At 36.1% G+C, this 27,275-nt stretch overlaps 2 protein-coding genes across 7 annotated transcripts in view; both read right to left on the reverse strand.

The window, feature by feature from the left end:
* CDKAL1 (CDK5 regulatory subunit associated protein 1 like 1) overlaps positions 1 to 27,275 on the reverse strand; it is a 717,953-nt gene that overhangs the window by 670,074 nt on the left and 20,604 nt on the right. The gene's annotated exons all lie outside the window — the stretch shown is intronic.
* LOC108314961 (60S ribosomal protein L39-like) lies at positions 23,329 to 23,814 on the reverse strand. Its single transcript, XM_037744114.1, has one exon. It carries the CDS (start codon positions 23,670 to 23,672, stop codon positions 23,517 to 23,519), a length of 156 nt encoding a protein of 51 aa, XP_037600042.1. The 5' UTR covers positions 23,673 to 23,814; the 3' UTR covers positions 23,329 to 23,516.

Consider the following 27,275-nt stretch of genomic DNA (forward strand, 5'->3'; position numbering starts at 1 on the left):
AAACAATCATCCGAATCAGTAAACTGCAGTAAAAGCTGCAATGAGATTTAACGCTGATTTAACTCCTAGGTATACCGCCTCACGTTGGCAAATGTTGGATTTCACTGTAAACATGCCTTGAAAAATGACTTTTTTAAAGTGTTATAATAAGCGATTATACTACAGAGATCAACATACATGCTTCCACAGGAGGAAATGGAAAACCAACTGATCTTTAATAATGAGAATGAGGGGCTCCTGGGAGAAAATTTCCAGTGACCACAATGTAAACAGTTTCAAAATTTCAGACAAGTCAAACAGAACTGTAGAAAACTGTGTGAGACAACTCAAAAGAGGTTCTAAAGAGGAAAAAACCCTCATCTGTTGAAGATGTACTTGAAGAGTTTAGATAAAATTGCTTCATGAAAAGCCAGGCGAGAAGAGTAACATTTTAAAATTATCTCATAGAACGCTATTTTAAATATGCATGTATAATGTAAATAAATTTGGGAAATTCATCTTCATCTCTAAAGTTTATATATATCCAAGTTAGCCAAAACAATTTATTTAATATTCTCACTGGGAAAATGGAGGTGTCACCTTATATTGTGACCATCTGTGTTTGCCACCTGAAATAATTGAAAAAATAAAGACAAGGATCAAATCTTTTTTATTTTTTTAAAATTGTATCCCTCAGCACATAGCATCTCTCACAGATGCTCAAATATACTGGACAGTTAAGCAACATATTAAATTTTACTTCATATGAATATAAAGGTTTCCATAAAATGTCTTGTAAAAACAAATCAGATTTTTATGGGTTAGATACATACATGAGGAAAGTACTTGCTCCTCAAAAATCAATTTTGAATTTGTTTTATGTTTATTTTTGAAAATATACGTGCCTACACAACTTATGCATATGCTTTATAAAGGGATTGTCAGCTTTCCAAATCCAGGGTCTACAAGACAGCACTGTATGTACAGCATTCACAGCAATGCCTGGCACACAGTAAAAGCTAAGTGCATTTTTTACATTATCTGAATTGCTCAACCAAAAACTTAGGGTTAAGGGTTGTGGCATAATTTATTGATTCATTGCAAAGGAAAAAAATCCGTAACTTAAAGATACTTATTACACATTATAGATGAGTAAAATAATACCCAAACTGGAGATTGCTGTATATTTTAATGATTACTGCAGGCAGTTCATACTGCCTGTTAATCTCAAACTGCTCAGTTCTGAAGGCTAGTAAAGAAGCCATCGTTACTGACCCTTTTGTCCCTCACACTACTTGGGTCACCTTAACACTGACATTTCTTGAAGAATGGGATTAAAAATGAAAGTTAATGAAACCTGTGATAAAGAATTTAATATAGCATACAGAATTTTTCTTCAAATATTTACCTAAAGTCTAACCAAAAAAAAATATTTAATTTGCCCTAAATATTAACAAGGGACTTGAAGGGATGAACACTTTGTAAGAATGAAGGACAGGGCTTCATTTCTGTGGCCTTACAGCATCTAACTCAGGATCTTTTACACCATAAGTATACACTGAATGAACTCTACGAAAATGACTCTTAATGAGATTCAAAGCATTATAAGGCTTCTTACCAAAAAACACAGTCAGCAAATTTTGCAAGTTAATAAATGGGAAAATCACTCCTTTACAAACAACATCCAATGCGCCACGTTAGAGAGAAGCAAGGAGATGACCTACTATGTCAGGGATAACTGAGGCTTCGGAGGTCGAGCTCCAAAAATATCGGGGCTTCTCTTGGGAAAATTAATAATGTTTTTTAAGGTTAAAAAAGTAAAATGCCAACGAAATCAACCTAACCACGAGCAGAAGGCAGAGACACAAGGGCTATGGCACAGGAATAAAAAGGAGAAAATAGTACCCAGAATGCTTTAACCCACAGCTAAGAAAGATGATGGCCAAAAACAGCCTTCCTTACCATCTGGAGAGAGGAGTTTGATAATGAAAAATAAAGGAACCTTATATTGAAAGACCACACAGAAGTAAAAGGTAGTGTTCCGTGAAGGACAAAGGGGCAGAAGTAACTCTGAAGCCCTGAGTCCAGGGAAGCCTCACAGCCCCCCCAGGACGAGAAGCGTCCGTGACAGTGCACCCATGGCACAGTCACTAATGCATTCTGAGACCTCAAATGCAGATGTCACAAGCAGACACGTGAGAACCTCTGCTAGGTTCACTCACTCACCAAATGACTAGAATTTGTATTCTAGCCTTCTAACAGCTAAGTCCTACATACGTACATTATTTTTAATTCTTAGAACCCCACAACTCAATGAAACTGATACTATTTTCATAACAAACTACTAAATGTCATGGACTTTCTGGGGGCTTGAAAATAATGGAAACCCCAAATGTGAAATTCACAAATGTCAAGGACCCACTGCAGGTGTGCCCAATCTGAGTACAAGGATCTCGTGTGGTAATAAAATCCTTCCAATTGCCATTGCCTAATTCAAACATACATACATTCACAGACAGTCCCTGCGGTCTCACTCCCAGGGCCTCCAGCCAACTAGCCAAGAAACACCATCCACTATAAATACAGCCTTGAATAAGCACAAAATTGGTTATGTAATTAGCTTCACTGAGGCTTAAAATACTTGCTCTACTACTGCCGCAGGTTTCAAATTGTAAATCACCCCTTCCTATATATCCTTCCCTCCCCTACAAAAAAACAGAACTATGCAATTTTAAGATCTATTTTATGAAGTACAGAAATAATCAAAGTCCCAATCGCTACATCTGTTTTGACACTGTCAAAACTTACAACCCTTGAAATACTCAACCAGCATCATCACTAGGATCAAGGCCCAACGAGGAGCATGTTAGGGTCGGGGAGGCCGAGGCACACGGTGCAGTGATTAAGAGCACGGACTCTGAAATCAGACCAGCCAGGTGAGAATCCCGGCTCCACCTATACTACCTGTGTGACTCTGGTCTAGTTCTTTAATGTTGCATTGCCTTAGTATCCTCATTTGGAAAACAGAAACTAAAAAGCAGAAAAACTCCCCACTTCACAGAGTTGTGAGAATATACACAAAGCAGTTAGGACAACGAATTGGCACATAACAGGTATTACATACACGCTAGAAGAACAAAAGCTATATGTAAAAACTCAAAACTGGACTGACAGAATTCTGATCAAAAATAAGGGCAGTGATTACAAGCATCTTTGGGAGGCTTAGCACAATTTATATATGCTTTTCTTCATGCATCCACACTGTATGTAATATACTTTCATTCATGTATACTTTGCAACTTTATTCTGGGAAGAAAGGCAATTTTGCCGGATGCAGTGGCTCACGCCTGAAATCCCAGTGCTTTGGGAGGCCGAAGCAGGTGAATCAAGTCAGGTCAGGAGTTCGAGACCTGTCTGGGCGACATGTTGACACCCTGTGTCTACCAAAAAAATACAAAAATTAGCAGAGAGTGGTGGCGTGGGCCTGTAATCCAGCTACTCGGAAGGCTAACCCAGGAGGCGGAGGTTGCCGTGAGCCAAGATCACACCCCTGCACTCCATTCCTGGACAACAGAGCGAGACTCAAGCGAGACTCTGTCTCAAAAATTTCATCACAGATAGTGCAGGAGGAACCTAAACTGAGCTACTGCACTTCTTTCTGTCCCACCCAGTAACTCTTTTCCACGGTCCTTTTACACTTTTCCTCTTGGTTCATGATTTAAGCTCATCAATGGCAGCCACAAACAGCGCTTAGTACTTAGTCCTGAAAAAGCAATCAGAATTTTATATCAAAAGACAGTTTCTTCAGTCAAACATCAAGTCCTTCATCAGACGTCAAAGCTTTCACCGAACATGGCTGCCACAGAGAACTAAGTAGACAGACAATCACAAAACACAATTAAGTAAGACAAAGTGTGTGAAGCACTGAGTAGGGACTGGCACTCTATAAATGTGAGTTGCTGTGGAAGTCTACTAACAATCTTCCTTAAAAAAGCACTACTCAATCTCTCAACTTTAAGGTAAACATAAATCTGTATTTGATTGCCCGTATACACATTTCTATTGCTGGAAGCAAATCAAATTTATACGTGCAACAACATGGATAAATCTGAAAACAGTATCTTGAACAAAAGAAGCCAGACACAAAAGTACATACTATGATTTTCCATTCATATGACTCCCAAGAATGAGTGGGATCAGAATCAGAAAGTGGCTGCTGCAGAGGAGGGGGAAAGGAAAAGGAAGGCTGACCAGAGACAGGCAGGAAAAAGTTTTCCAGGGTGATGGAAATACGCCTACCTTGCCTGGGGTAGTGTTTACATAGGTGTATAAATGGGGAAAAAAATTCACTGAACTGAACGCTTACAATCTATGCATTTTATTTGATATAATTTATACCTGAATTTTTAAAAATTTAAAAAGCAAATGCATCAGTATCTATTTTTTGTAATTCAGAATAGGAATGTTATGCATAGTTAGGTGATTTAAGAGAAGGAAGGTTAGAATAATTGCATAAGAAATATGGAGTTAGAGATTTATGAGATATGGTCCACAGAAGACAAATACATGTATTCGTTCTTTTTATTGTGACTACACCTAAGACTAAAACATTTTCCCCATCCATCTTCTTGACATCCATTTCCAATTGTCTCTCTGAGTTCTGATCACGGGCTCATTCTCCCACTCATCTTCCCTAGACTATAGTCTGCTTACACCATGATACTAATACAGTTAACAAAAAGAAAGACTATGAATACCCAATCAAAACAGCAATGTTTTTATTAAATAGACCAGCAGCTGTGTGAGCAGAGACTTGTAAACGCATCTGTTCTACAGGATTTTATGTTTAATTAAATTTGTTCAAATCAGAACAGCAAGGCCCTTGTAACTATGAACTGGACAAGAAAATAGTTTTGCTAAACAGAATCCTGCATTAACAGTATTTTGAGAAAAGAATTGTACCTATTCATTCAGTCAGTCATTCACACAACAAGCACTTACTGAGCACCTATTCCATTCCAGCTATTATGTACAGTGCTGAAAACACAAAGACGAAGCCTGGTGCAGGTGACAGACAACTGAACAGATGGTTCTAATACACTGGCAGGTTCAATAATACACTTAGGCCTGGGGTAGGACTATGAAAGCACAGAGCAGGGAAAGGTTTCTTTTGAAGTTTGAGGCTTTTCTAGAGCAAAAAGGTACAAAGTGAAAATGAAAAATATACTCCCACCTAACCCCCACCTCATACATGGAAGGCTGTAGCTATGTCAGTAATGTTTTATTTCTAAATCTGGGTAGGTGATATGTAACTGGTCCTTATTCCCTTAATCCTTTTCCCTGTCAAATATTTCCTAATAAAACTTGTGAATACTGCCACCAGGTAGTACCTACAGACTGTGAAAGCCTTCCCCACTTACAACAGATTGCTTATGGTCACCAAGGTTAGTTCACCAGCAATGAAGGGAAATGAGGAACAGAGACAGACTTAGAAGTCCTCTTGTCATAGCAGTGTATGGAGGCCTGAAAAGGCAAAAGGAAAGGGCCTACCAAGGTTCAAAACACACTACAAAAATGTTGTTAAAATACAAAATGGGTAGGGAGAACATATCCCAACCTCATTTTGTACATATGCAGTAAAAAATTTATATATATATATATACCTGTGACATATAGGGGAAAAAAAAGGTTATCACAACTACTTCCATTCATTGTGACCACTATTCTCTTAACAAACATTGATTAAACACCTGCTCCATGCCGCACACAGAAAAGCTGCTGCCTCCAAGGCGGCTGCCGTCAAGTGGGAGGTGTCCGTCCCGTGAGCTGCCTCCCAAAGTAGAATGGGTAGGTTTGAGGGTAAGGACAAGCACAGGGTGTGTTACGAGGAACCTGGGGAAACAGAAGGCGCTAGGCATTGCAACACTTACCATCTTCACAGGTCACACAAATAAATGTGCTGCTACCCAGAAGTAAAAATGCTACAGAACTAACCAAATAAAACACTGAAAATGCTGAAGACTTGAAGTTAATAAGAATCGCTTTACCATAAAATCTCATAAAACTGCTGAATTTTATTATACTTCATACCTGATATCAAAGAGCATAAAATTTTCAGTAATCATGAAACACCAGTTGTTCTCCTATTCCATATCCAGGAATAACACCATCTTGTTAACACTTCCTCATGACGGTTAAAAAGAAAAAGAAAACTGACAAAATTCTGAAACTTGTTTAAAAGATTGTCATTATCATGCTGAAAATACCCTAGCTTAAGTCGAAATGACCGAGAGACATGAGGTAGGGCCTGTACACAAAGGTAGGCTTCTCATGACTGCGGTAACTGTGTAACGTGTACATGTATAATATAACTCAGCTATTTATTCTTCTTTCACAGTTCTCACAGACACTAAATAATGTTCTTTAAATCACTGTCTTGGAATCTTCATTTTTCCATCCTCAAAACACTGTTTAATACAATATAGAAAAGAAATTCCTTACATATATATGTCTATAGTTAAGTCAACTGAAGGTACTTTTGAGTCAATTAGTTGACTTTCCTCTGCTTCCTGCTATCCCATACTAATGACGTAGAACAATGCTGCTCCTTACACACCTCCTCCTCTTAGCATTTGAGTTTAAAGGTAAGGGGCACGACAGATTTGTGATGTTTCGATAGAGTGTGTTGCCATGGAAATGACTGCCTGGTTCCTTATGAAGCACCATGACCTCACTGCAAATGAAACAGGAAAAGGATGACTTCTGAGGATTCAGCTGAAAGAAAAATTAATAGCTAGGGAAAAAAAAGAGATCCAGGAACTAAGCAGACAATCTGAAAAATACGGCAACGTCAAGTGCTATGCTGAAATATTTGCAAGTAACTTTTAAAAGCCATAACCTCCAAAACAGAAACCCTACAATCAAAAAGATACAATATTAATGTGAAGATAAACCATAGAAATAACTTGGACCTATGGTTTCTGAATAAATATATTACAACCTCAATTCTGATAGAAGATGAGCAAGATCATATGAATTTCTGTGGCTATGTTATAAAATTAAATCCACGTTATACTTTTCCCCTTCTAAAAGCAGTCTGCTTTCCCTTTTTTTTTTTTTTTTTCCTGTGGTGCCCCTGTTTACACAGCTTATCCCTTATCACACTGACAAGACTGGGAACCACAGCAGATGGTCCCCCCAGACATAATTCTAACAGGTTTTTTGTGCAAACAAAAGATAAAGAAAGCTACAGCAATGATTTACTGATATCTAAAGTTGAAAACTGACAAAACACAAACTGCTTTTTTCTTACTGTTTGAACTGTTTATCCTTTAAACTACTAAATAAGATAAATATGGCCAAAATTAAATATGGCTTCAAAACTGCAAAACCAAATCCTCCAATCTTAACAGCCATTAAGTTCTGTCTTTGGCTTACCTAAATGTCCTAACTTTATTTCTTTTTAATTTTCACCATTGCCTTCGTCCCAGCAAAAGAGGAAAATATGTGTAAATTTCTGGGCTTTAGAAATCCTATTTAGTTATTACCTTGTGAAATAAACTACTCATCTGGATTTTTCTTAAATGAGGAAGATGCTTTTGAATTGAAAATTCCAAAATATTTTCTCAAGAAAAACTCACTAAAGAATAAACTGAACTAAATCTGAAATCTTAGCTGCAGAGGTAAAGTTTATCTACCATTTGAACGTAACACAACACCAAGTGGAAAATGTCCCCAAAATTACTCACCCTTCAAGATAAATGAGTGTTTTCATACCATAAAACAGAAGCAACTTCATGACAATCTAACTGCAAAGAGAACTGTTTTTATGGTATACCTGAAAATCCAGCAAAGAGCCCCAAACAAAAATATATCATGAAACTGACATGCATCTGAAATAAACTACCCAGACATCAAGCAAAAACACACCAGACAGACCCACAGGGCTCTTTTAATGTAGGTCATGATTGTCAGACCATAGCAAAAACATGGTGACCCTTGATAAAAATTAACCTTGATTATATGTAATCATGCACATATTTTGCCCTCAGTAACCAGTCCTCTGAAGTAAGTTCAAGAAGTGGATATCACAGTCAACTATGAACTACTTTTCACCAAAGAAATGTCTGCCATCATATTTCTTTCTACCAGTGGAGGTATAGGGGTAGCTTCCATCATAACAGCTCAAGACCTAAGGATTCCATACCATCTGAGCTAGGATTACATCCTCTTACTTTCTGAGAGGCTCTGTTTTATCATGGAAAAATTATAAATGGAAGCAAATGAAAATCAAATCAGGAATAATAGGCCCCATTGTATCATCTCTTTTATAGTTTATTTTTGTAGAAATCATTCACAAAGTCTCTGACTAGGGGTAAGGTAAGATTAAAAAGCTTATTTTCCAATTAATCCAAGCTAATAAAACATTTTATGAAACAATTCATGAGAACAAAAATTCCCCATGCAGAATAGTGAATATGTTCACATAATACAAACAATTTAGCCACAACTAGTTAATTCATGTAGTGACAGCATAATACTAACCATGCCAGTGTTGCAAATTTGAACCAGTATAGCCAGCTAGTTATACTGCCTTCCACAGCCACAAAGCAGATGTTTGATTTTGCTAGCCAGCGATCACACGGGACAACTGAAAAACAGGACCAAGTGGGATACTCTGCTCAAATCAGTGCAAATCCATTACTACTGGAAGAGCAGTGGGTCAAAAAGCTCATCTCATCTCTGTAGGGCATACCTTATTCAACAGGAACAACAGGCCTTCTCTGTACGATGCTTCCAAATTCAATCTAAAGCCACTGTACTATGGGTAAAGGACATGTGATTCTGATGTTGAGGGCATGCAAAATTCACAAAATGATAAATATATTGAGCATAATCTAACAGTTGTTACTGGACGTTCTATACCCTAAACCAAATACTGTATTTATTTATGAATAGAAAATAAATTCTGTCAAACATAGAGGAGATCTGATTTTCAGTTTTCCAGTAAAAGTATGGCATCTATTTTAATTCAAAGACATCACATAAATCATCATGCTGATGTAATGGATATACTTTAAAATAAATGAAGCATGCTTTCTTTAAACACATATTAGGTTCATTTCCATCTGCCATCTTTTTGGAGCATAAAAAACTCCTTAGCTGAAATATGCTTGCTAATAAATACAAGTTGAGATTTTTCATTGAAATTAACTGCAAAATTATTATGAAAACTGTCATTTCCATACAACTCCAATCACCTACTATTCTTATTATGGTCTCTATACACGCATTCTTAATACGTAAATAACAAACGCTGACCAGCGAGGTAAAACAACAGCAACATTGAAATCCACAATGGAAATTTCCAATCTGAAAAAGCAGATCTCAGATATTTTTTCACAAAAGGCAAACAGGAAACGTGTAACAATGAGCTGCGCAGCATGGTCCTTAAAATCCTCAACTTGCTAAATGTCATCATATTAGAAGGAGACTCTGGCTACAGGCTAATTTAATACTTAAATGTTAATATAATTTCCCCATTACTACATCTGCCACGAATGTTTTCTGACCAATAAAAGCAAGACTAGAAAATGGTATGTACAAGAGAAAAGGAAAATCAGCAATATCCTTGTTACTTGTAGTCACAAACACACACTATATCTGGGCCTAGTTTTTTGTTTTTTTTTTTAACTGCTACTATACTTTCAAAAATTGGTGATCATTTGAGCAGAAATGAAGTATGGAATTAGTTTGATTTTTTTTTCACCTAAAAATAATGTAACTGGAATTAGACTACTATCTTGCCAGGCATATGAAGATTTTTAAGTATAATTTTACTTACAATATGCAGAGAGTAAATCCTGAAATGAATTAACTTCTTTAGCCACCACAAAACAAGGAACAAAACAGCACTGGATAAATCTTGTCACAAACACTGCAATGTGGACCCAATACATATGATAAATAAAGTATAAGAAAGCACTCAGCATTTCTTTGTAAACTGCTTCTGAAGGATTATTATAGAATGCACACACAGGCTGAACTTAAAGTGTTTGGGTTTTAAACAATTAATTTACTTTGACTATGTGCATGTCAAAATGAAAGACTGCTGTCTGGATCCAGACATGCCATATTAATATTGAACACGGGCATTCACTTCAGGTCAGCAGTCACTCCGAGTCGACTTCAGCAGGTGGTAAAAGTAATGTACTCATTAAAATGTATGTGTTACAAGGTTATCTCCAAAAAACAGCTCTCAAACAGAGGTAGCTTTGAAACTTAAGCAGTAGATAGGCTAGAACCAGCCTCTAATTGTCACAAGTCTAGAGAAAATTGCTTACTCTTGCTGCCTAAAACCAACGAATTTCATTGCTTTCATCAGTATCTTGGGGAAAGTCAGAAATTTACATTCAATGAAGCTAACTTGGCTGCCTCCAACGAAGTTGAAATGCTCTTGAACCAACCTACACAGATTAGATTATCACTTCAGATCTAGAGGCCAAATAAGCGATACTGCATTTTGGATGTCTCCATGTATTTCTAAGTTAAGTGAAATTTTACTCCTTTCATTTTTATTAACTCCATTCAAATTATTTTCCTTTTATGAGATAAAAATTTCAATTTTCTAGAATAAAGGCATAAAGCTCAAGATATTAGGCCTAACTTATACCAAAGATGTTTTTCACCCAGAAATTTAAAAAAAAAAAAAAATACATCTGATCGTCAGCAAATATATCAGGATAAGTAACTATTCCCAAGTTTAAATGCCTTTTTTAAAATTACTCAACATCAAAGATAAATCTTTTCCATTTTATATTTACTATGCCTAAACTTAGATAAAATTACTCTCTAGATGGACCTAGAGAGTAATTTTTGTCTCCCAAGTCAAATAATATTCACTCCCAAGTCACCCAATTAATTTACCACTAACAGATAAATCACTTTTTCATTTTAGTAACATTTTTAACATACTTAAACTATGTTTTTACAGGGTACTTTTCCCCAAATAATGTTGCTCCACTTTATTCATAAAAGCAGAGTCCCCAAATTTGTAATTAAGCATTGCACATTGCTTCATTTCCTCATTATCCACCCAATTACTAGAGAGAACAGGGAGGAGGACAGGTCAACAGGTCAACAGGGATAAGGGAAAGAGCAGTCTTCTTACAAGGATGAGACTGCATTTGTCTTGTTCAACTGAAGAATACACAGAACAACAGGCATATGATAAACATCTAAGAGTGGAATGAATTTATAAAGAGCCAGGGAACAGAGGAGTTCAATTTGCTTATTTTATATGTGAATAAACTGAGGCTCAGGGAGACTACCTGGCTTGACTAAGATCACAAGGTTAATTGGTCGTCACTCAATAGATGCTCCTTTAATATCGAGCTTTTTCTTATTCTTTCACCTATAGAACTTATTTCATAACATCAATATCATTCTCTTTCTAGAGATTCACATAAGCTTTCCCTTCCAGAAACACAGGTAGAAGGTAATTCCTCCCTAACGGGGGTGCTAACATTTCTGAAAATCCCAGCAGCAGAATATATTTGGGGAGAATTTTTTTAATCTACAGGGAAGATAGGATGAGGAGACCAAAAGTAGAAAAAGAAACTATAGAAGGCCCTATCAATAATTTATAAGTTACCACAATAGAGATATTGCACTAAATGAAGAGACTATAAGGTGACATTTTACCCCTTCTGTTTGTAACCATCGATACTGCACTTTTGGGGGTTTTCCAACCAACCCTTGATACTAGAAAATCCAGGATTTTTCTTCTACAGTTTCATTCAAAGGTGAGTAAATTTCTTTCAACTTGCAGCAGATAAAATGCATTCTAAAAAGCTGGTCAGGCGCAGAGGCTCACATCCATAATCCCAGCACTTTGGGAGGCCCAGACAGTCAAATCACCAAAGGACAGGAGTTCGAGACCAGCCTGGCCAACATACTTAAACCCTGTCTCTACTAAAAATACAAAAATTAGCCAGGCATCCCAGCTACTCAGGAGCCCGAGGCAGGAGAACCACTTGAATCCAGGAGATAGAGGTTGCAGTGAGCCAAGACGGCACCACTACACTCCAGCCTGGGTGACAAAATGAGACTTCATCTCAAAAACAATAAATTAATTAAAAATAAAAATTAAATAAATAAAAAGCTTTCATTGTAGCCAAACACTTTTAAGTCCCATCGATGCCTTTCTTATTTGGTGAAGGATTCTCATTTTCTGGGGTCTCACCAGATCCCAGACACCCTTCAACACAGATTCCTCCCAGCTTTCAGACACCAGTATTAAAGCCCTGAAGAATCACTCTCCTGAGCTCAAATGTTAAAACTTCTACATGTTACCTACCAGCCATTTTTCTCCCTTTTTAACTCTCAATCCTCAATTTCCTCTTTTCTAAATCATCTCAAAAAGGAGTGACTTAGATATATCTAAGGAAAAATTTCTACTGATTCTGAAAGACTATATAAAAGCAAATTTAATACAATCGACTGAAATTGCACACAACGGAAAATGGTGCAGGAGTAGGGAGAGAACTCCAAATTTAGCAGCTAGTTTCATATTCAGGTAGAGGATTTCTCCATACTTCACAACACCTTTAGAATTAAAAGAGCAGAGTACCTGAATCAAGCATTCTGGTGGCTGGCATTCAATACTAATTACTATGACACGCTCAGACTTATCAGGTGGTCCATAACCTATACCAATAATGAAATCTAACTCACGCCAAATGCTCTTGACCGACGCAAAAGCACTTCTTTGGCAGGCGGCGGAAGGGATGATGAGTCAAGAAGAAATACTCAGCACTGGCCAGATGCCTCAAGGAATCACCAGTAAGAACAGGAAAACTAAAAGACCCAATTGAAGAAATTAACAAAGAACAATGTGCCTATTTTATTCAATCGCTTTAAGCATGAAATCTATACTTACAGTGCCCATGAATCACAAAATCTCTAAAGCACCAATAAGGCCATTAATATAGCGAGGCTCATAAAAGTGTCTCAAAAACTGAACTACTTAAACTAGAAAAATGCTAAATTTAATTACGCCAAGTGGTAACAAATCATTCAATGTTTTACATCTAACAGTAAAAATAAGAGCAACACAAATTAGCAACCACCTCTGTGCTCTATATAATAAGCTTTACTTGTTTCTCATGAATGGCACAGATATTGATCTAAATTCCTTCAACAAACACCAACTGAGGCTTATTATGAGCCAAATATGGTGGTAGGTACTTTGAATACAAGAAAGGGCCATCTCTATACTCAAGATAAGTCTAACAAGAAACAAATACATAAACAAATAATTGCAATAGAGTCTAATAAGTGCTACAAGAAAAAAGAAGGACAATCTGGGTCACAGTAGTGTGTTAAGGAAGAGCCTCATGTGGGGCCAGAGTGGCAGTATAGGGAGGAGCAAAGTTAAAAATGTTCAAGAAGGATTTCACATCTCACATTTCTTAATATAGAACTTTATTTACCTTTCAAAGACAGACAGTGCGTGTGAAGAAAGACGCCCTGTCCCCCACACTTTTCAAAGAGTCAAATGCATTATTTCATAGATGAAAATTTAAAAGCTAAGAATGGGCCAGGCACAGCGGCTTACACCTGGAATCCCAACACTTTAAGAGGCTGAAGTGGGAGGATCCCTTGAGGCCAGGAGTTGGAGACCAGCCTGGACAAGATAGCAAGAATCCATATCTACAAAAAAATTAAAAATTAGCTGGGCATGGTGGTGCACACCTGTAGCCCCAGCTGCTCAGGAGGCTGAGGCAGGAGGATCTCTTGAGCCCAGGAATTCCAGGTAGCAGTGAGGTATGATCGGGCCACTGCACTCCAGCCTGGGCAACAAAGTGAAATCTCATCTCTAAATTAAAATAATTAATTAATTAAAAAGTTGAAACTAGATAAATAAGTTCACAAGCAATCAAAGTGTTCTTTGGAGCAAGACCCCAAATCTTCAACTCCTAATTCCACATCCCTTCTTTTTTTTTTTTTTTTTTTATTTAATTTTTTTTTTTTAAGATGGGGTTTCACCATGTTGGTTAGGCTGGTCTTGAACTCCCAACCTCTGGTGATCCGCCCGCCTTGGCCTCCAAGGTGCTTGGATTACAGGCGTGAGCCACCATGCCCAGCCAGTTCCATATTCCTTCTATGAAGACATCAATCCATTCTGTCTGACTGGCTACCAAAAGAGGCTATCTAGTTTCTATCTTATGTTGCCTCATTTCCTAACTCATGCTCTAAAGCAGAAAAAGATGTGCAAAAGAAAAACATATTTATTTTTATTTTTTTATTATTTTTTTTTTTTAGATGGAGTCTTGCTCTGTAGCCCAGGCTGGAGTGCAGTGGTGCAATCTCAGCTCACTGCAATCTCCATCTCCCTGGTCCCAGTTCAAGCAATTCTCCTACCTGAGCCTCCCAAGTAGCTGGAATTACAGGCACGAGCCACCATGTCCAGCTAATTTTTGTATTTTTTAGTAGAGATTGGATTTCACCATGTTGGCCAGTCTGGTCTTGAATTCCTGACCTCGTGATTTGCCCACCTCAGCCTCCCAAAGTGCTGGGATTACAGGTGTGAGCCACTGTGCCTGGCAAAAAACACATTTAAATAGATTACAATGGACTAAACGTATTTAAATCAAATTAAATTAAGTTGTCAATTAACATCAGAGACTCAAATTTAAAACACTTACATATAATACATATAACATTTTATATGTAAATGTTTTATATGTAAAACATTTACATATAAAATAGAATTTTCCTTATTAATGCTTAATACCAGAATAGCTAGTATTTATCAACCATTTATTAATCATAACAACAACTCCATAATCCATTTTAGAGATAAGTAATCACAGGTGCAGAGACGTTTGAGAAATATAGGTTTGGTGCAAAAGTAATTGTGGCCTTTGTCACTGAAAGTAACGGCAAAGACCACAATTACTTTTGCACCAACCTCTACTTAATTGGGCCAGCTATACCAATTTGAAAGTTACCAAAATTTTCAGGTATTTGAGTTGGTCAGTGTCTTTCAGATCCAGATGAAACCTAAAATGGGGAGGCAACAATTTCAAGACAAAGCTAAAAGAGCATTACACTTTCAGCTAAAGAACTACAAATAAGGAAAAATACCTCTCCTAGCATAGTCTCTGTAGAAAGAATATAAATAATTTATAAGGAGAAGCTTCTGTAGACGAAGAAAGATAATAAAGATGAATTATATTCAAGGTACGTAAATTGTTTTCCTTCTATGAAATTTTCATTTTTACAAAATTTTTTAAACATTTGAGTTCTCTCATCTGTTTTAGGCCTCGGTCTATGTTACCTTAAGGTCTTGAATTTAAGAACCACATATAGTTTTCCTACCATGGGAATTTTTAGATGCATAACCCTCAAAGTTTAGGGAATAGAAAAATGGATGTAATAAAGTAAAAACTGCCAATGATGTCTAGTTTTCATTCTTGTAATGGTTTCTGATATTAAATAAAAATCAAGAAAAAAAAATCCAAAGATGTTAATAAGCCCTTGCTTAATAAAACCAATGACCCAATTCTCTTTCCTAATTAAAAGCTTACAGTACTTGGAGTACTTATTATTTTCAATGAATGTTCAGATGTAAAGTCTTATTAAAATTATGTCTATTTTATAATTTCCTCCATTACTGATACATGCTTAAAGAAATTGATTCTGAGATACAATTTTCTTGTTCTTTTCCAGTTCTTGACACAGACTAGTGCAGAGTAGTGAGTGGCACTATGGACTAACAAGCATATTCAACCAACATAGATGACTGAAGTTAAAAGCTATAACATATTAACATATCTAGGGCACACAGAAGGGTCATGAGTTAAGATCATCAGCATAAATTAGCACATTATTACAAGGCATCTGAAAGAACCACACAAAATCTGCATGATACATCTTTTTTTCATAACGAATATATAATGCTATTTGATTGCGTTTCTTTTCATCACAAGTATTATTTGGAGGGAAAACACTCATAGTCTAATGTTACATCTTACACCTAACCAAATTTGAAATCATGGACAGCCAGGATCTGTATGAAGTTGGAGGGGGAAGCCTGTTAAAACCATTTTTGGCACACTTAGCTATCTTTCTCCATTTGTCCAGAAACAAAGGGTTTAAAAAAAAAAAAGCACTGAGTGCATTTTTGCTTTTTCTAATTTTCCCACAAAAATCTGAAAGCATTAAGTCATTTAGGAAAAAAACCTTTGTTGTTTACCAAGCCCAAAGAATTCTACATCTACTAAAAGCAGTGAAAGAGCAATTTCAGTTTGTTAAATAAAGCCCTATTTAATCTCTACAATAAGAACATCCTAAGAGTATGGCCTCCGGGGTATTAAAACGTCACGGTATCTTCTTTTTACTTTTTATACTACTCATACCTCACAGAATATGAGTACCACTGTCAAATACTGGAAGAAAATATCTACATAATAGTCTTTAGCTACCAGAACTGTTGCTGAATAATCAAATCCTTCTGTAATTATGCATTTTTAAACAATTCAGACAAATCACATATGTATCATATTACTAACATCAACAAACCCTGCAAGAAGAGTGAACATTTAAATATAAGCACATAGACTCCCATGAACATAAAAACAAACCTCTAACTGCCAACTGTCTTCACTTCCCCCAAGCTATATACATTTAGTAATTGAGACAGTCACTTCAGAGTTAGGAGGATGGGTTTTTAACAGAAAAAACTGTGAACTCTCTTTCCAAGGCATGGTACCCTAAAAGATAATTTTCAGAGAGAAATAAAAACTGAAACATACAAATTATACTGACTCAATATAGTTCCTACTTGTAAGTAAAGGAAACAGTAGAAGCACATCTGAAATTATTCTTAGACTTCTAAACTTACCCCACAACAAAAGTAAAACATTTTATAATAATAATGAAACTGTCTTGTGCTTTTTTACCCCAGTAAAAATCATTAACAAATGCTGTTTATTTTTTAAAAAAAAAACTATAGATAGCTTTGATGGGACAAAAAAAAATCCTACTTGAATTCTCTTGCTAGGTCATTAACTACATTGGATGCAATATGCTCTATAAATGAACAGTCCGGAGGTTTCCATCTAACTGTATGAGAATTGTATTCATCATATCCTGCTATATAAATAATCCTCACTGCAAGTCAAATTCGTATTATCTAATTTTTGCATTTCTCACCTAGAGAAGCTCTTCAAAGAACCTAGATTCTCCTCTGATCCCACAACCTCGAATAGGAAATTCAAGCAATGAAAAGTTTTGCTACATTTTCGAAAGAACTTTTAAGACAAAATAACTTTCCAAAATGAATAAACCTGGTCAGTGTAACCTAAAAGCCACATAAATAATTTATTATGGAAGTTATATTTTAATCACTGGACTATTTTTAGAGGCTTAAAAAATTTAATAGTTTTTGTTATACAAAAGCAACGAAGTTTTCCATGAAACATTAGCTGTCACATTAATAAAAGGTTTTATCATTAATTACACTGGATTACACAGGAGTTTGTATCTACAAAATGATTGTTAAATATCTGAATTTCCAAACCATTTCAAAATAAAAATGAAACCTGGTCCTAGTAAACTTTACATGAATTAAAGATGCATTTATAAAACAGAAAATTAAATGTAAAAAAAAGGAACCTCTATTTAATACATTTGTAGATAAAACATTCAACATTTTTCCATCAAAAAAAGCAAATTAAAATACTAAACACAGGTAAACAGTGCCACCTTTTGGTATACTTAGGAACTGAGCTAAGTTGTACAAAAACATCTAACAGATGAAACAGGAATAGAGCCAATCATTTGAAAACCATCAGTTTATGATTTTATAAGATTTAAGCTTAATAAACCTATTAGCTTTTCTGGAGATGAGGTCTTGCTATGTTTCCAAGTATAGATTCAAACTCTCGGCCTCTAGTAATTCACGTGTCTCAGCCTCCGAGTACCAGTATTACAGGCACAGGTGCCAAGCAAGCTATTTCTAAACTTGTAAATATTTCTAAAAACATATTACCTCACGTTTTATGAGATTAACAGAGCATCATTACATTTTAAAGAAACTGAGACTCAGAACATTTTAAGAACTGATCCCACATTCCCTCAGTTAAAAATGATTGAGTCATCACTGGCTTAAAATTGCTAGTTTTTAAATTCCAACATTAATTCATTAAGCTTACAAAATGAGCCAAGTTATATAATTATTCTGTGTAACAAGTAATGAACAAATTTTTATACAAAATTGTGTAAAATCGTTTTACTGTTTCTAGCATTTCTGTATACATTTGACAAGGAAAAGATGTTTATGTTTATTAAATGAAGAATACACATTGACTACATTCGAATAATTGCTTACACTTCACAAATGCAAAAACTTTTAATCCATTATAGTATTCTTCATATCTCTATGTCAACGAAAAAAAAAGATCTTTGAAAACTGCAAAGCCTTTTTTTCCCTTAAAAAAGCCTTCATTGGCTATGTGTGATGGCTCATGCCTGTAATCCCAACAACTAGGGAATCTGAGATGAGAGGATCAGTTGAGGTCAGGAGTTCAAGACCAGCCTGGGCAACACACAGAGACACCATCTTTATAAAACTAAAAAAAAAAAAAAAAAAATTTAAAGCCCTTGTTTATGGCTTGCACGTGATTTTACACCACAATACAAAAAGCCAGTACAAATAAAATGGAACTAAAAGCTTCAAATATTCTCCCTAAAGCTTCTCTGGCTTAATATTTATCTTAGATGTATCCATAGACCATTTTCAATGTCTTCCACTTTTATATTGTTCAATGATTTTCTGAATAGCTTTATTAAATTATAACATTTATTCTAGAACATTCTCACAGTTACTTCATTTTTATAAGCTAGCTAACAATGAATCAATGAACTTTCACATGGAAAGAAAAAAATACTCTGAATGATCTATCCTTATCGTTGATTCACTTGTTCCTAGGAATTTTACTCAAACTGCAATCATTAAATAGTTCTTTATAGAGCAGACGTGAAGATCACGGTTAAAACACAATGATTTCATCTTAAATCATACAGCAATTCAATTAAGAAGAATATCAGAAAGAAGACAACAGTCAGTAAGATCACCGAAAGCCTACTGAAAACACTGCTGAAGGAGGGAAAGCAGAGAAAGAGCCAAAGGGATAAGCCATAAGCACTACATCTTCTGTGAAATGGAACTGGATGATCAAAAACAATTAGAAACGAACTCAGAAACGTACTTAGTTCCCCAACAGCCTAACCTCTTGTCTATAGTACATTCAAGAAAAAGCACAGGACATGAAAATTGATCAACTTAGCTATCACACTTAGGTATGATTTGATGGGAAAGATTGAAAAAAAAAAATACTAACAATAAATTTTTTTTTTTTTTGGAATGGAGTCTCACTCTATTGCCCAGGCTGGAGGGTAGTGGCGCCATTTTGGCTCTCTACAACCTCTGCCTTCCGGGTTCAAGTGATTCTCCTGCCTCAGCCTCCGAAGTAGCTGGGATAACAGGTGCCCACCACCACACCCAGCTAATTTTTTTTGTAAGTTGGCCAAGCTGGTCTTGAACTCCTGACCTCAAGTGATCCGCCCGCCTCGGCCTCCCAAAGTGCTGGAATTATAGGCATAAACCACCATGCTCGGCCAACAATAAATTTTCACCCCAGGCTCTCCTTTTTTCCTCTTCAGTAGGGCTGGATACTGTTTACCCTCAAGAGTAAATAGCATTCCAGATCTTCTCTACAGACTCTAAATTTCCTTCCTTTATTTCTGAGTGAATGAAAATCCCATTTTGAAGGCCCTTATTTTTATTTCTCTCTTCATTACTCCATGGGTAGAAAAGAAAAAAAAACAAAGAGAATGACACCTTCATTCCTACCCTTACAATATGCCTATTTACCAATCGTTGCAAACAACTCAAATGAATACAAGTAATACTCCAAGATCATTTCTCTCTGTGAGGACACAGGAACACACACAAATAAATGGAAATATATATAACCATATTTTATTAAGTCTGAAGGAACATTGAAATTTCTAATATTGAATCCAATCCCATTAAATTGAAAGCAATTACTGCTTCCAATTTAATAAAAATGGATTAAATTACATTTCTGATTCAATATAATTTGTAGTGTCCATGACAGGAAAAGTGATAGTATGAAGATCTTATCCAAGACATGTCAAGATGATGCAGACTGGACTTGACAGCCACCTAAATAGAATTCTACTGAAAACTCAAGGGATTCACACACATACTACATTTATTTAACCTTTGGAATATACTTTAATATTTATTCTAACTTAAAGACAAAAAGAGTACAATTACTTCCATATTATATTAAATATACTTGTTTTTACTTGTTCACGAATGCACACAAAAAACACCCAAATTATTACTCTGTGCCAGGTATCATATCTAATAATGACTATAACACTAAAACACAAAGTTGACCACTTTACATATACTGACTCATTTAATCTTCAGAAAGGACTACCACTGTCATCTTCATTTAATAAGGATGCTAAGATACACAGATATTATCAAATTTATAACGCTAATTAATGGTAGTAGCTGGCTTTACAGCCTGGCTTAATATTAATAGCTAGCTATAGTCTGGGTTTTTTTTTTTTTTTTTTTTTTGAGATGGAGTCTTATGCTGTCACCCTTGCTGGAGTGCAGTGGCATGATCTCAGCTCACTGCAACCTCCACCTCCTGCATTCAAGTGATTCTTGTGCCTCAGCCTCCCAAGTGGCTGGAATTTCAGGCACGTACCACCAAGCCCAGCTGGTTTTTTTTATTTTTAGTATAGACAGGTTTCCCCATGTTGGCCAGGCTGGTCTTGAACTCCTGACCTAAGGTGATCCACCCACCTCAGCCTCCCAAAGTGCTGGGATTATAAGCGTGAGCCACTGCGCTCGGCCTACAGTCTGTTCCTAACAACTAAGCAACAGTGTCTCTGACATGTCAAAAGTAACTCGCACATCATTTAAAAAAGTGTAAAACAGTTAAATTATCTTAACGTAGGAACTAGCTGAGATGTCACTCTAAGCCAGCAGAAATAAGCTAATGGCAGCAGGGCTAAGCAGAGTTGCATTTTATGCAAGGAGTTTCAATCTAAAATGATCCAATTAGGTAAAAATCATGGGTAGCCACAACTCTTACCAAAAAAAGCCCTTAATCAACCATAAAAATAATACATACATGGATTAGTGTACTTAATACTTTGAAAGTTCTTAGAAACTCAAATTTGACAATGACCAAGCTACAATAAAAGGGGCAAAAGCAAAGTCTCTGCAAATACTGAGAAATGCAAATCACTTCCTCCTTAACCATCAAACACATGTTGCTAAAGTAGGAACTGGGGGCAAATTTTTAAACGCAATTACTGCATTCCATTCTGTTATTAAGCCTCTTTAACCATAATATATGTTAATAGACTTGAAGACTAATAAGCTATACAAGTTGCATAGTATGCAAAGGTTAGTTTTCAGTGACTCTGAAAGCAATGTAGTATTTAAAGGTAACAAATGTTTGTCCTCAAATTCAAAAACTCCCACCTTCATATATGGACAAAGAGGACAAGTACCAGATTCTAGGACAAGCACAGTGAGGGCAACAGAGCAATGAAGGTGTCAAGCAGTAAGCCAGTGACTGAATAATTTCACATCTGGTCTCCGGCACACATACTGCAGTCGGACATCTGCACAAGATCATACTGCCTCTGAAAGGGCCAATTTGTCCAATATTTACATAAATACTACTAAAAAATCTTAGAAAAATATCAATCAGAAAAAACAAAGTGTAAGCTAATTTAATGACTTCTAATAATTGTAAGTACATTTGTAACATGAAATTCACTTTTCATATAAAATACCGTAACTGCAGTGATCACATAATACAATATTGCCATCTCTTGCCCAATAGCTAAAAATACATCATGTCTTTAATCCAAACCCATGACAATTTTAAATTGAAGGCCAAAAAGAGCCAACATTACATGTTCAACTGTTAACATCTCGGAAATTTTTTCTCCCCAAAATTAAAGAAGATAATACCAAAAATAGATTTTTAAATGAAGCTTTCATGGTAATTTATCATCTGCCCATTTCCTTAAAAAAGAAAATTAAAATTTAAACACAGGCTATTTCTAAATGAATTATCCCAAAAATATTTCATAAATCTCTTAGGGTGATGTGAATTATTAATCAATTATGCAAATGTCAAGATTCTGAAAATCTGGGTACATGTTTATCTGTCTCATAAAAATTCTAAAATATTATAAATATAAAATGTTTTAAATAATTCAGTACCATAATGCCAGTAATTCTGAAAAGGCTAGGCATTGTAACACACTTCAGCACTCCAGAGCAGTTTATTCACAAAAATTAATACAATTACACTCAAAGTATTATTTCTTACATGCTACAAAAAGTGCAAACCAGACATTCAGTCACCTGAAAAGGTCAGGCCAAAGGTTGAACAGGATGAAAAATGATCTTTAAGTTCACAAGAAAGACAAAAAAAAAAATTAACTTTTACCACATCTTTACTAGTGGCAAAATTGAGAACAAGAACTTATAAACGTTATCAAAATACTTAAATTGCCACGAGAGTTATTAAATTTTACTGGGCATTCATTTTGGGCATAATACCAGGGGAAGAAAAACTAGGACTTAGAACCAAAACATTTTAGAATTCACAACAGTGAATAGGATTTTTCCTTAATCCCTTTGGAAGGTAAAGATTATAATCAACCATACAAGTTCACTCTCAAATATAAGAAAAATATCGCTTAAAAATTTTTTTTAAGGATGACACTATTTGATTTGTGTAAATGACATAAATTTAGTACAATATCAAAATTAATACCACACAGTAGTCTGTTGGTTCAAAAACACTTAGTTTTGTGCTTCATAAAATAACACAAAAAAGAAATTCCTGAACCAAGATGGAAAAATATCAGAAACTAAGTATTTCTGTGCTCCATTTTAAAAAGGAAAAAAAAAATTTAGAGATCAAAGAAATCATCATGCAACTATTGCATAACACAGTAATAAAGAGTATTAAACATCCTTTTAAAATATATAAGGGCCGGGCACAGTGGCTCACGTCTGTCATCTCAGCATTTCAGGAGGCCGAGGCAGTGGAATGGTTGAGCTCAGGAGTTCAAGACCAGCCTGGGCAACAGAGTGAAACCCTATCTACCAAAAATACAAAAAAATTATATTTTTAAAATAAAACACCATTTTGTAATGTTATATTCCACTAAAGCACTGTAAAACTTACACAAATTTTTTTTTTTTTTTTTTTTTTTTTAACATGAATAATGGAAGCACTGTGCATTGTACTAACTAATGCCTTCATAACAGATATAGAAAGGAAGCTGTTCAAACTTCTCCAGATGGCGGTGACATTTTTTCAGCTTGATTTGGTAACACGACTGTGACCTTCAGACAGCATAAATATGTGTGCCATCACATGTGTAATTTCTTACAGACCAAGCTTGGTTCTTCTCCAATGTCTCCTTTTGGAGTTGTACCTGATTTTATTACCAGTTTTCATCCGAAACCACTGGGGAATGGGACGATTTTGCTTTTGTTTCTTGGCCAGGAATCGCTTAATCTTGAAAGTCTTGTGAGAAGACATGGTGAGAATCAGAGTAAAGCACACACCACGACGGCGGAGAAAGGATTTTTTTTTGCTTTTTTTTTGAGACGGAGTTTCACTCTTGTCACCTAGGCGGGAGTGCAATGGCGCGATCTCGGCTCACCGCAACCTCCGCCTCCTGGGTTCAAGCAATTCTCCTGCCTCAGCCTCCCGAGTAGCTGGGACTACAGGCACGCGCCACCATATCCAGCTAATTTTTATATTATTAGTAGAGACGGGGTTTCACCATGCTGACCAGGATGGTCTCGATCTCTTGACCTCGTGACCCACCCACCTCGGCCTCCCAAAGTGCTGGGATTACAGGCGTAAGCCACCGTGCCCAGCCGAAAATTCTTAACATATACAACTTAAGCTGTAGAAACTTAAACAGAGAATCCTACTCAGTTTTTATAATATAAAACATAATTCCATATGTTATGAAAAGCCATTTTCTTCCATTTCTCAGTCACCTTGGAATCATTTTAAAATAAGAGCAACCTCCCTATAAGATCTTATAGGTAAAATAGGTAAATTATCCTTGGTAAATCTAATGCAAATTATACTTCAGGCTTTTTAAATTTTTAAAGCAAAATGTATAGAAAAACTACTGGTCACAACACGACAATTAATCTGTACAATATCCTTACCACAGTGCTGTACTTAAGACATGTATATGTCTTAAGTACATTTACTTTAGCTCCATTTTCAGTGACATAACACTGTAACACTTCAAGATATATTTATCCCTGGGCTACATAAGCAATAGTGATAGTTTTCCAGAAAATTATGCATAACACATGGCAATTAATTATTATGTATCAATGGCCTCTCCAATAGTAGCATTTAAGAGCCTAGTACATAAATGGTTTTCCAATCAGATTTGTCCACATCGTTCCAAAGGATGGAGTCACTCATTAATACAAAAACTTTGCACACATATAGCGCAAACAACATGCCCTAATTCTCTCAGGTTGACTTTCAGTCCACTCTTCAATGCAATTTCCACTCTTAAAAATATATTTTAATGCCCTTAAATTGCTGCTTAACTTCCACAACTTCGACCAACACATCCTTGACCTTGTCACCATTACCAATCTATTTTCCTCAACAACATGGAAATGTGGTGTGAAGAACAAATCTTCTTAACTCAATTCCTTCTTAGATCACAAAGGGATTTTTGTCTGGCTTAGGCTAGCCATTCCAGAATTCCAAGTATAGGATTCCCAAATTTCATTCACCTATAACACAAGGTCTGGTCAAAAAGAGTCTGTCTAGTTCATGCATTTACTGTTTCAACCTCAATTGTGTATTATACATACCACACTGCCGTGTGCCCAGAAATCTCATTTTACCTTTAGATATCTCCAAATTAATTTATTGCCCCAGATCCTAATATTGTGAGCTGTTTTATTTTTGTTGTCCGGGCAGATAAAAGGTAGGGAAGCTACCAAACCTGTTTAAGATTTCCATCTCTCCCTCCTTGAAAGCTGAGTCCCTTAGAGAGAACTGACAGAAAGAATACAGCTCAGTGATCCAATAACCACTGTCATCCCTGCCACAATTGGTATTTCGCTTTTATTTTGTTGGGAGTTACCCCCCCTTAAAAACATCTATTTCTATTACCCCTGTGCTGTCAGCTCTTCACATAAAGGCAGCTTTGAATAAAATTCTCTCAACTTTCTACATGAAGTAATAGTGGCAAAAATGGTAGAAAAATATTAGGACTTAATAATCTCAGTTCATGGAAATAACCTAACATAAGCACATTTCCAGAGGAAGAAAAGGTGAGAGTGAATTACTGGCAAGTTAATGATGTACCTTTTTCTTTTTTTAGACAGAGTCTCACTCACTGTCATCCACACTGGAGTGCAGTGGAACAATCTCAGTTCACTGCAATCTCCGCTTCTCAGGTTCAAGCAATTCTCATGCCTCAGCCTCCAGAGTACCTGGAATTTCAGGCATGCACCATCATGCCCGGCTAATTTTTGTATTTTTAGTACAGACAGGGTTTCATCTTGTTGGCCAGGCTGATCTCAAACTCCTGACCTCAGGTAATCCGCCCACCTCAGGCTCCCAAAGTGCTGGGATTAGAGGCATAAACCACTGTGCCCAGCCATGTTAACGATGTACTTTTAAATAATGATCTTGAGACTACAGTTTTGCAATACTATATATATTTATATTCAATATATATGCATATATATACATGTATATAGTAAGAGTTTGGAAAATTATCTGAAAATATCCACAAGATGGACATTTTACAGATCAGCAAAAATAGTTTCCATTTTAATGTATGAAAGGCTTTGTTTCTCCGTATACATTTCTATGTTTAACTTCCAAGCCTTAGAATAATGCTAAGATTCAACTCTATCTATAAGCTGATGAGGTTCACACCTTGCACTACAGACACCGCACATGATCAGACTACAATTTATTTGCACTGTAATTCCAGATGGACTTCAGAACCTTAAGCTATTAATAAAAGACAGAATCACTGGCTAGAGAATAATGACTTTTGGCAAGAAAACCCTGGGTTACATGTTTTTTTAGAGTTCTATTCAACATATAACTAAACACTTCACTGTAAATACTTATTAATTATACATATAATTTTAAGTCAAAAACTTTAATGTCAGAATGTTTTTAAATCATTTGTGTAAAGCCTAAGTTAGCGTTTTGTTCTTCCTTTATCTTCAGGTACAAGCTATATAAAATTAACAATAGATCTAAAAGTATGTTACAAACTGTAAGATACTATAAGAATGTAAATAATACCAGTGATGGAAAAGGAGCAAGAAAGGTAGATTAAAAAGGTATGTGTAGAAAGTATAAGTTAACAGCCCTATACTAAGATAGTTGATGATTCTTTCATTGAATTCTACTAGAAGTTCAAAACATATCCTACTGAGGTTCCACTATGTCGATGGCTTTATACTTAACGATTAAGGCGGCAGGAATGGACCAGGCAGCACGCTGCTGACACTGTTATCTATAACTAAACAAAACAGCTTACTTCCTTCTTTTTTTTTTTTTTTGAGACAGCGTTTCACTCTTATTGCCCAGGCTGGAGTGCAGCGGCGTAATCTCAGTTCACCTTCACTTCTGCCACCCCAGGTTCAAACTATTCTCCTGCCTCAGCCTCCTTAGTAGCTGGGATTACAGGCATGCACTATAAGACCTGGCTAATTTTTTTTATTTTTAGTAGGGACAGGGTTTCACCATGTTGGCCAGGCTGGTCTCAAACTCCTGACCTCAGGTGATCCACCCATCTCGGCCTCCCAAAGTGCAAGGGTTACAGGCATGAGCCACCGCACCGGCCAAGAAACAGCTTACTTTCAAATCCCAACTCATCACTGAAATTTAAAAACTGAGCATGTTCCTGTGGTATAGACTGCAGTGGGACATATTCCCCTCTCTTCCCTCCAAAAAAAGGATAAAGGCTTCTAATAAGGGTTACATATTTTAAAACTCTGGCCGGGCATAGCAGCTCATGCCTGTAATCCCAGCACTTTGGGAGGCCCAGGTGGGTGGATCACCTGAGGTCAGGAGTTCGAGACCAGCCTACCCAACATGGTGAAACCCCATCTCCACTTAAAAAAA

Source organism: Cebus imitator, unplaced genomic scaffold (genome assembly GCF_001604975.1).
Source record: "Cebus imitator isolate Cc_AM_T3 unplaced genomic scaffold, Cebus_imitator-1.0 Scaffold165, whole genome shotgun sequence".
Taxonomy (NCBI): domain Eukaryota; kingdom Metazoa; phylum Chordata; class Mammalia; order Primates; family Cebidae; genus Cebus; species Cebus imitator.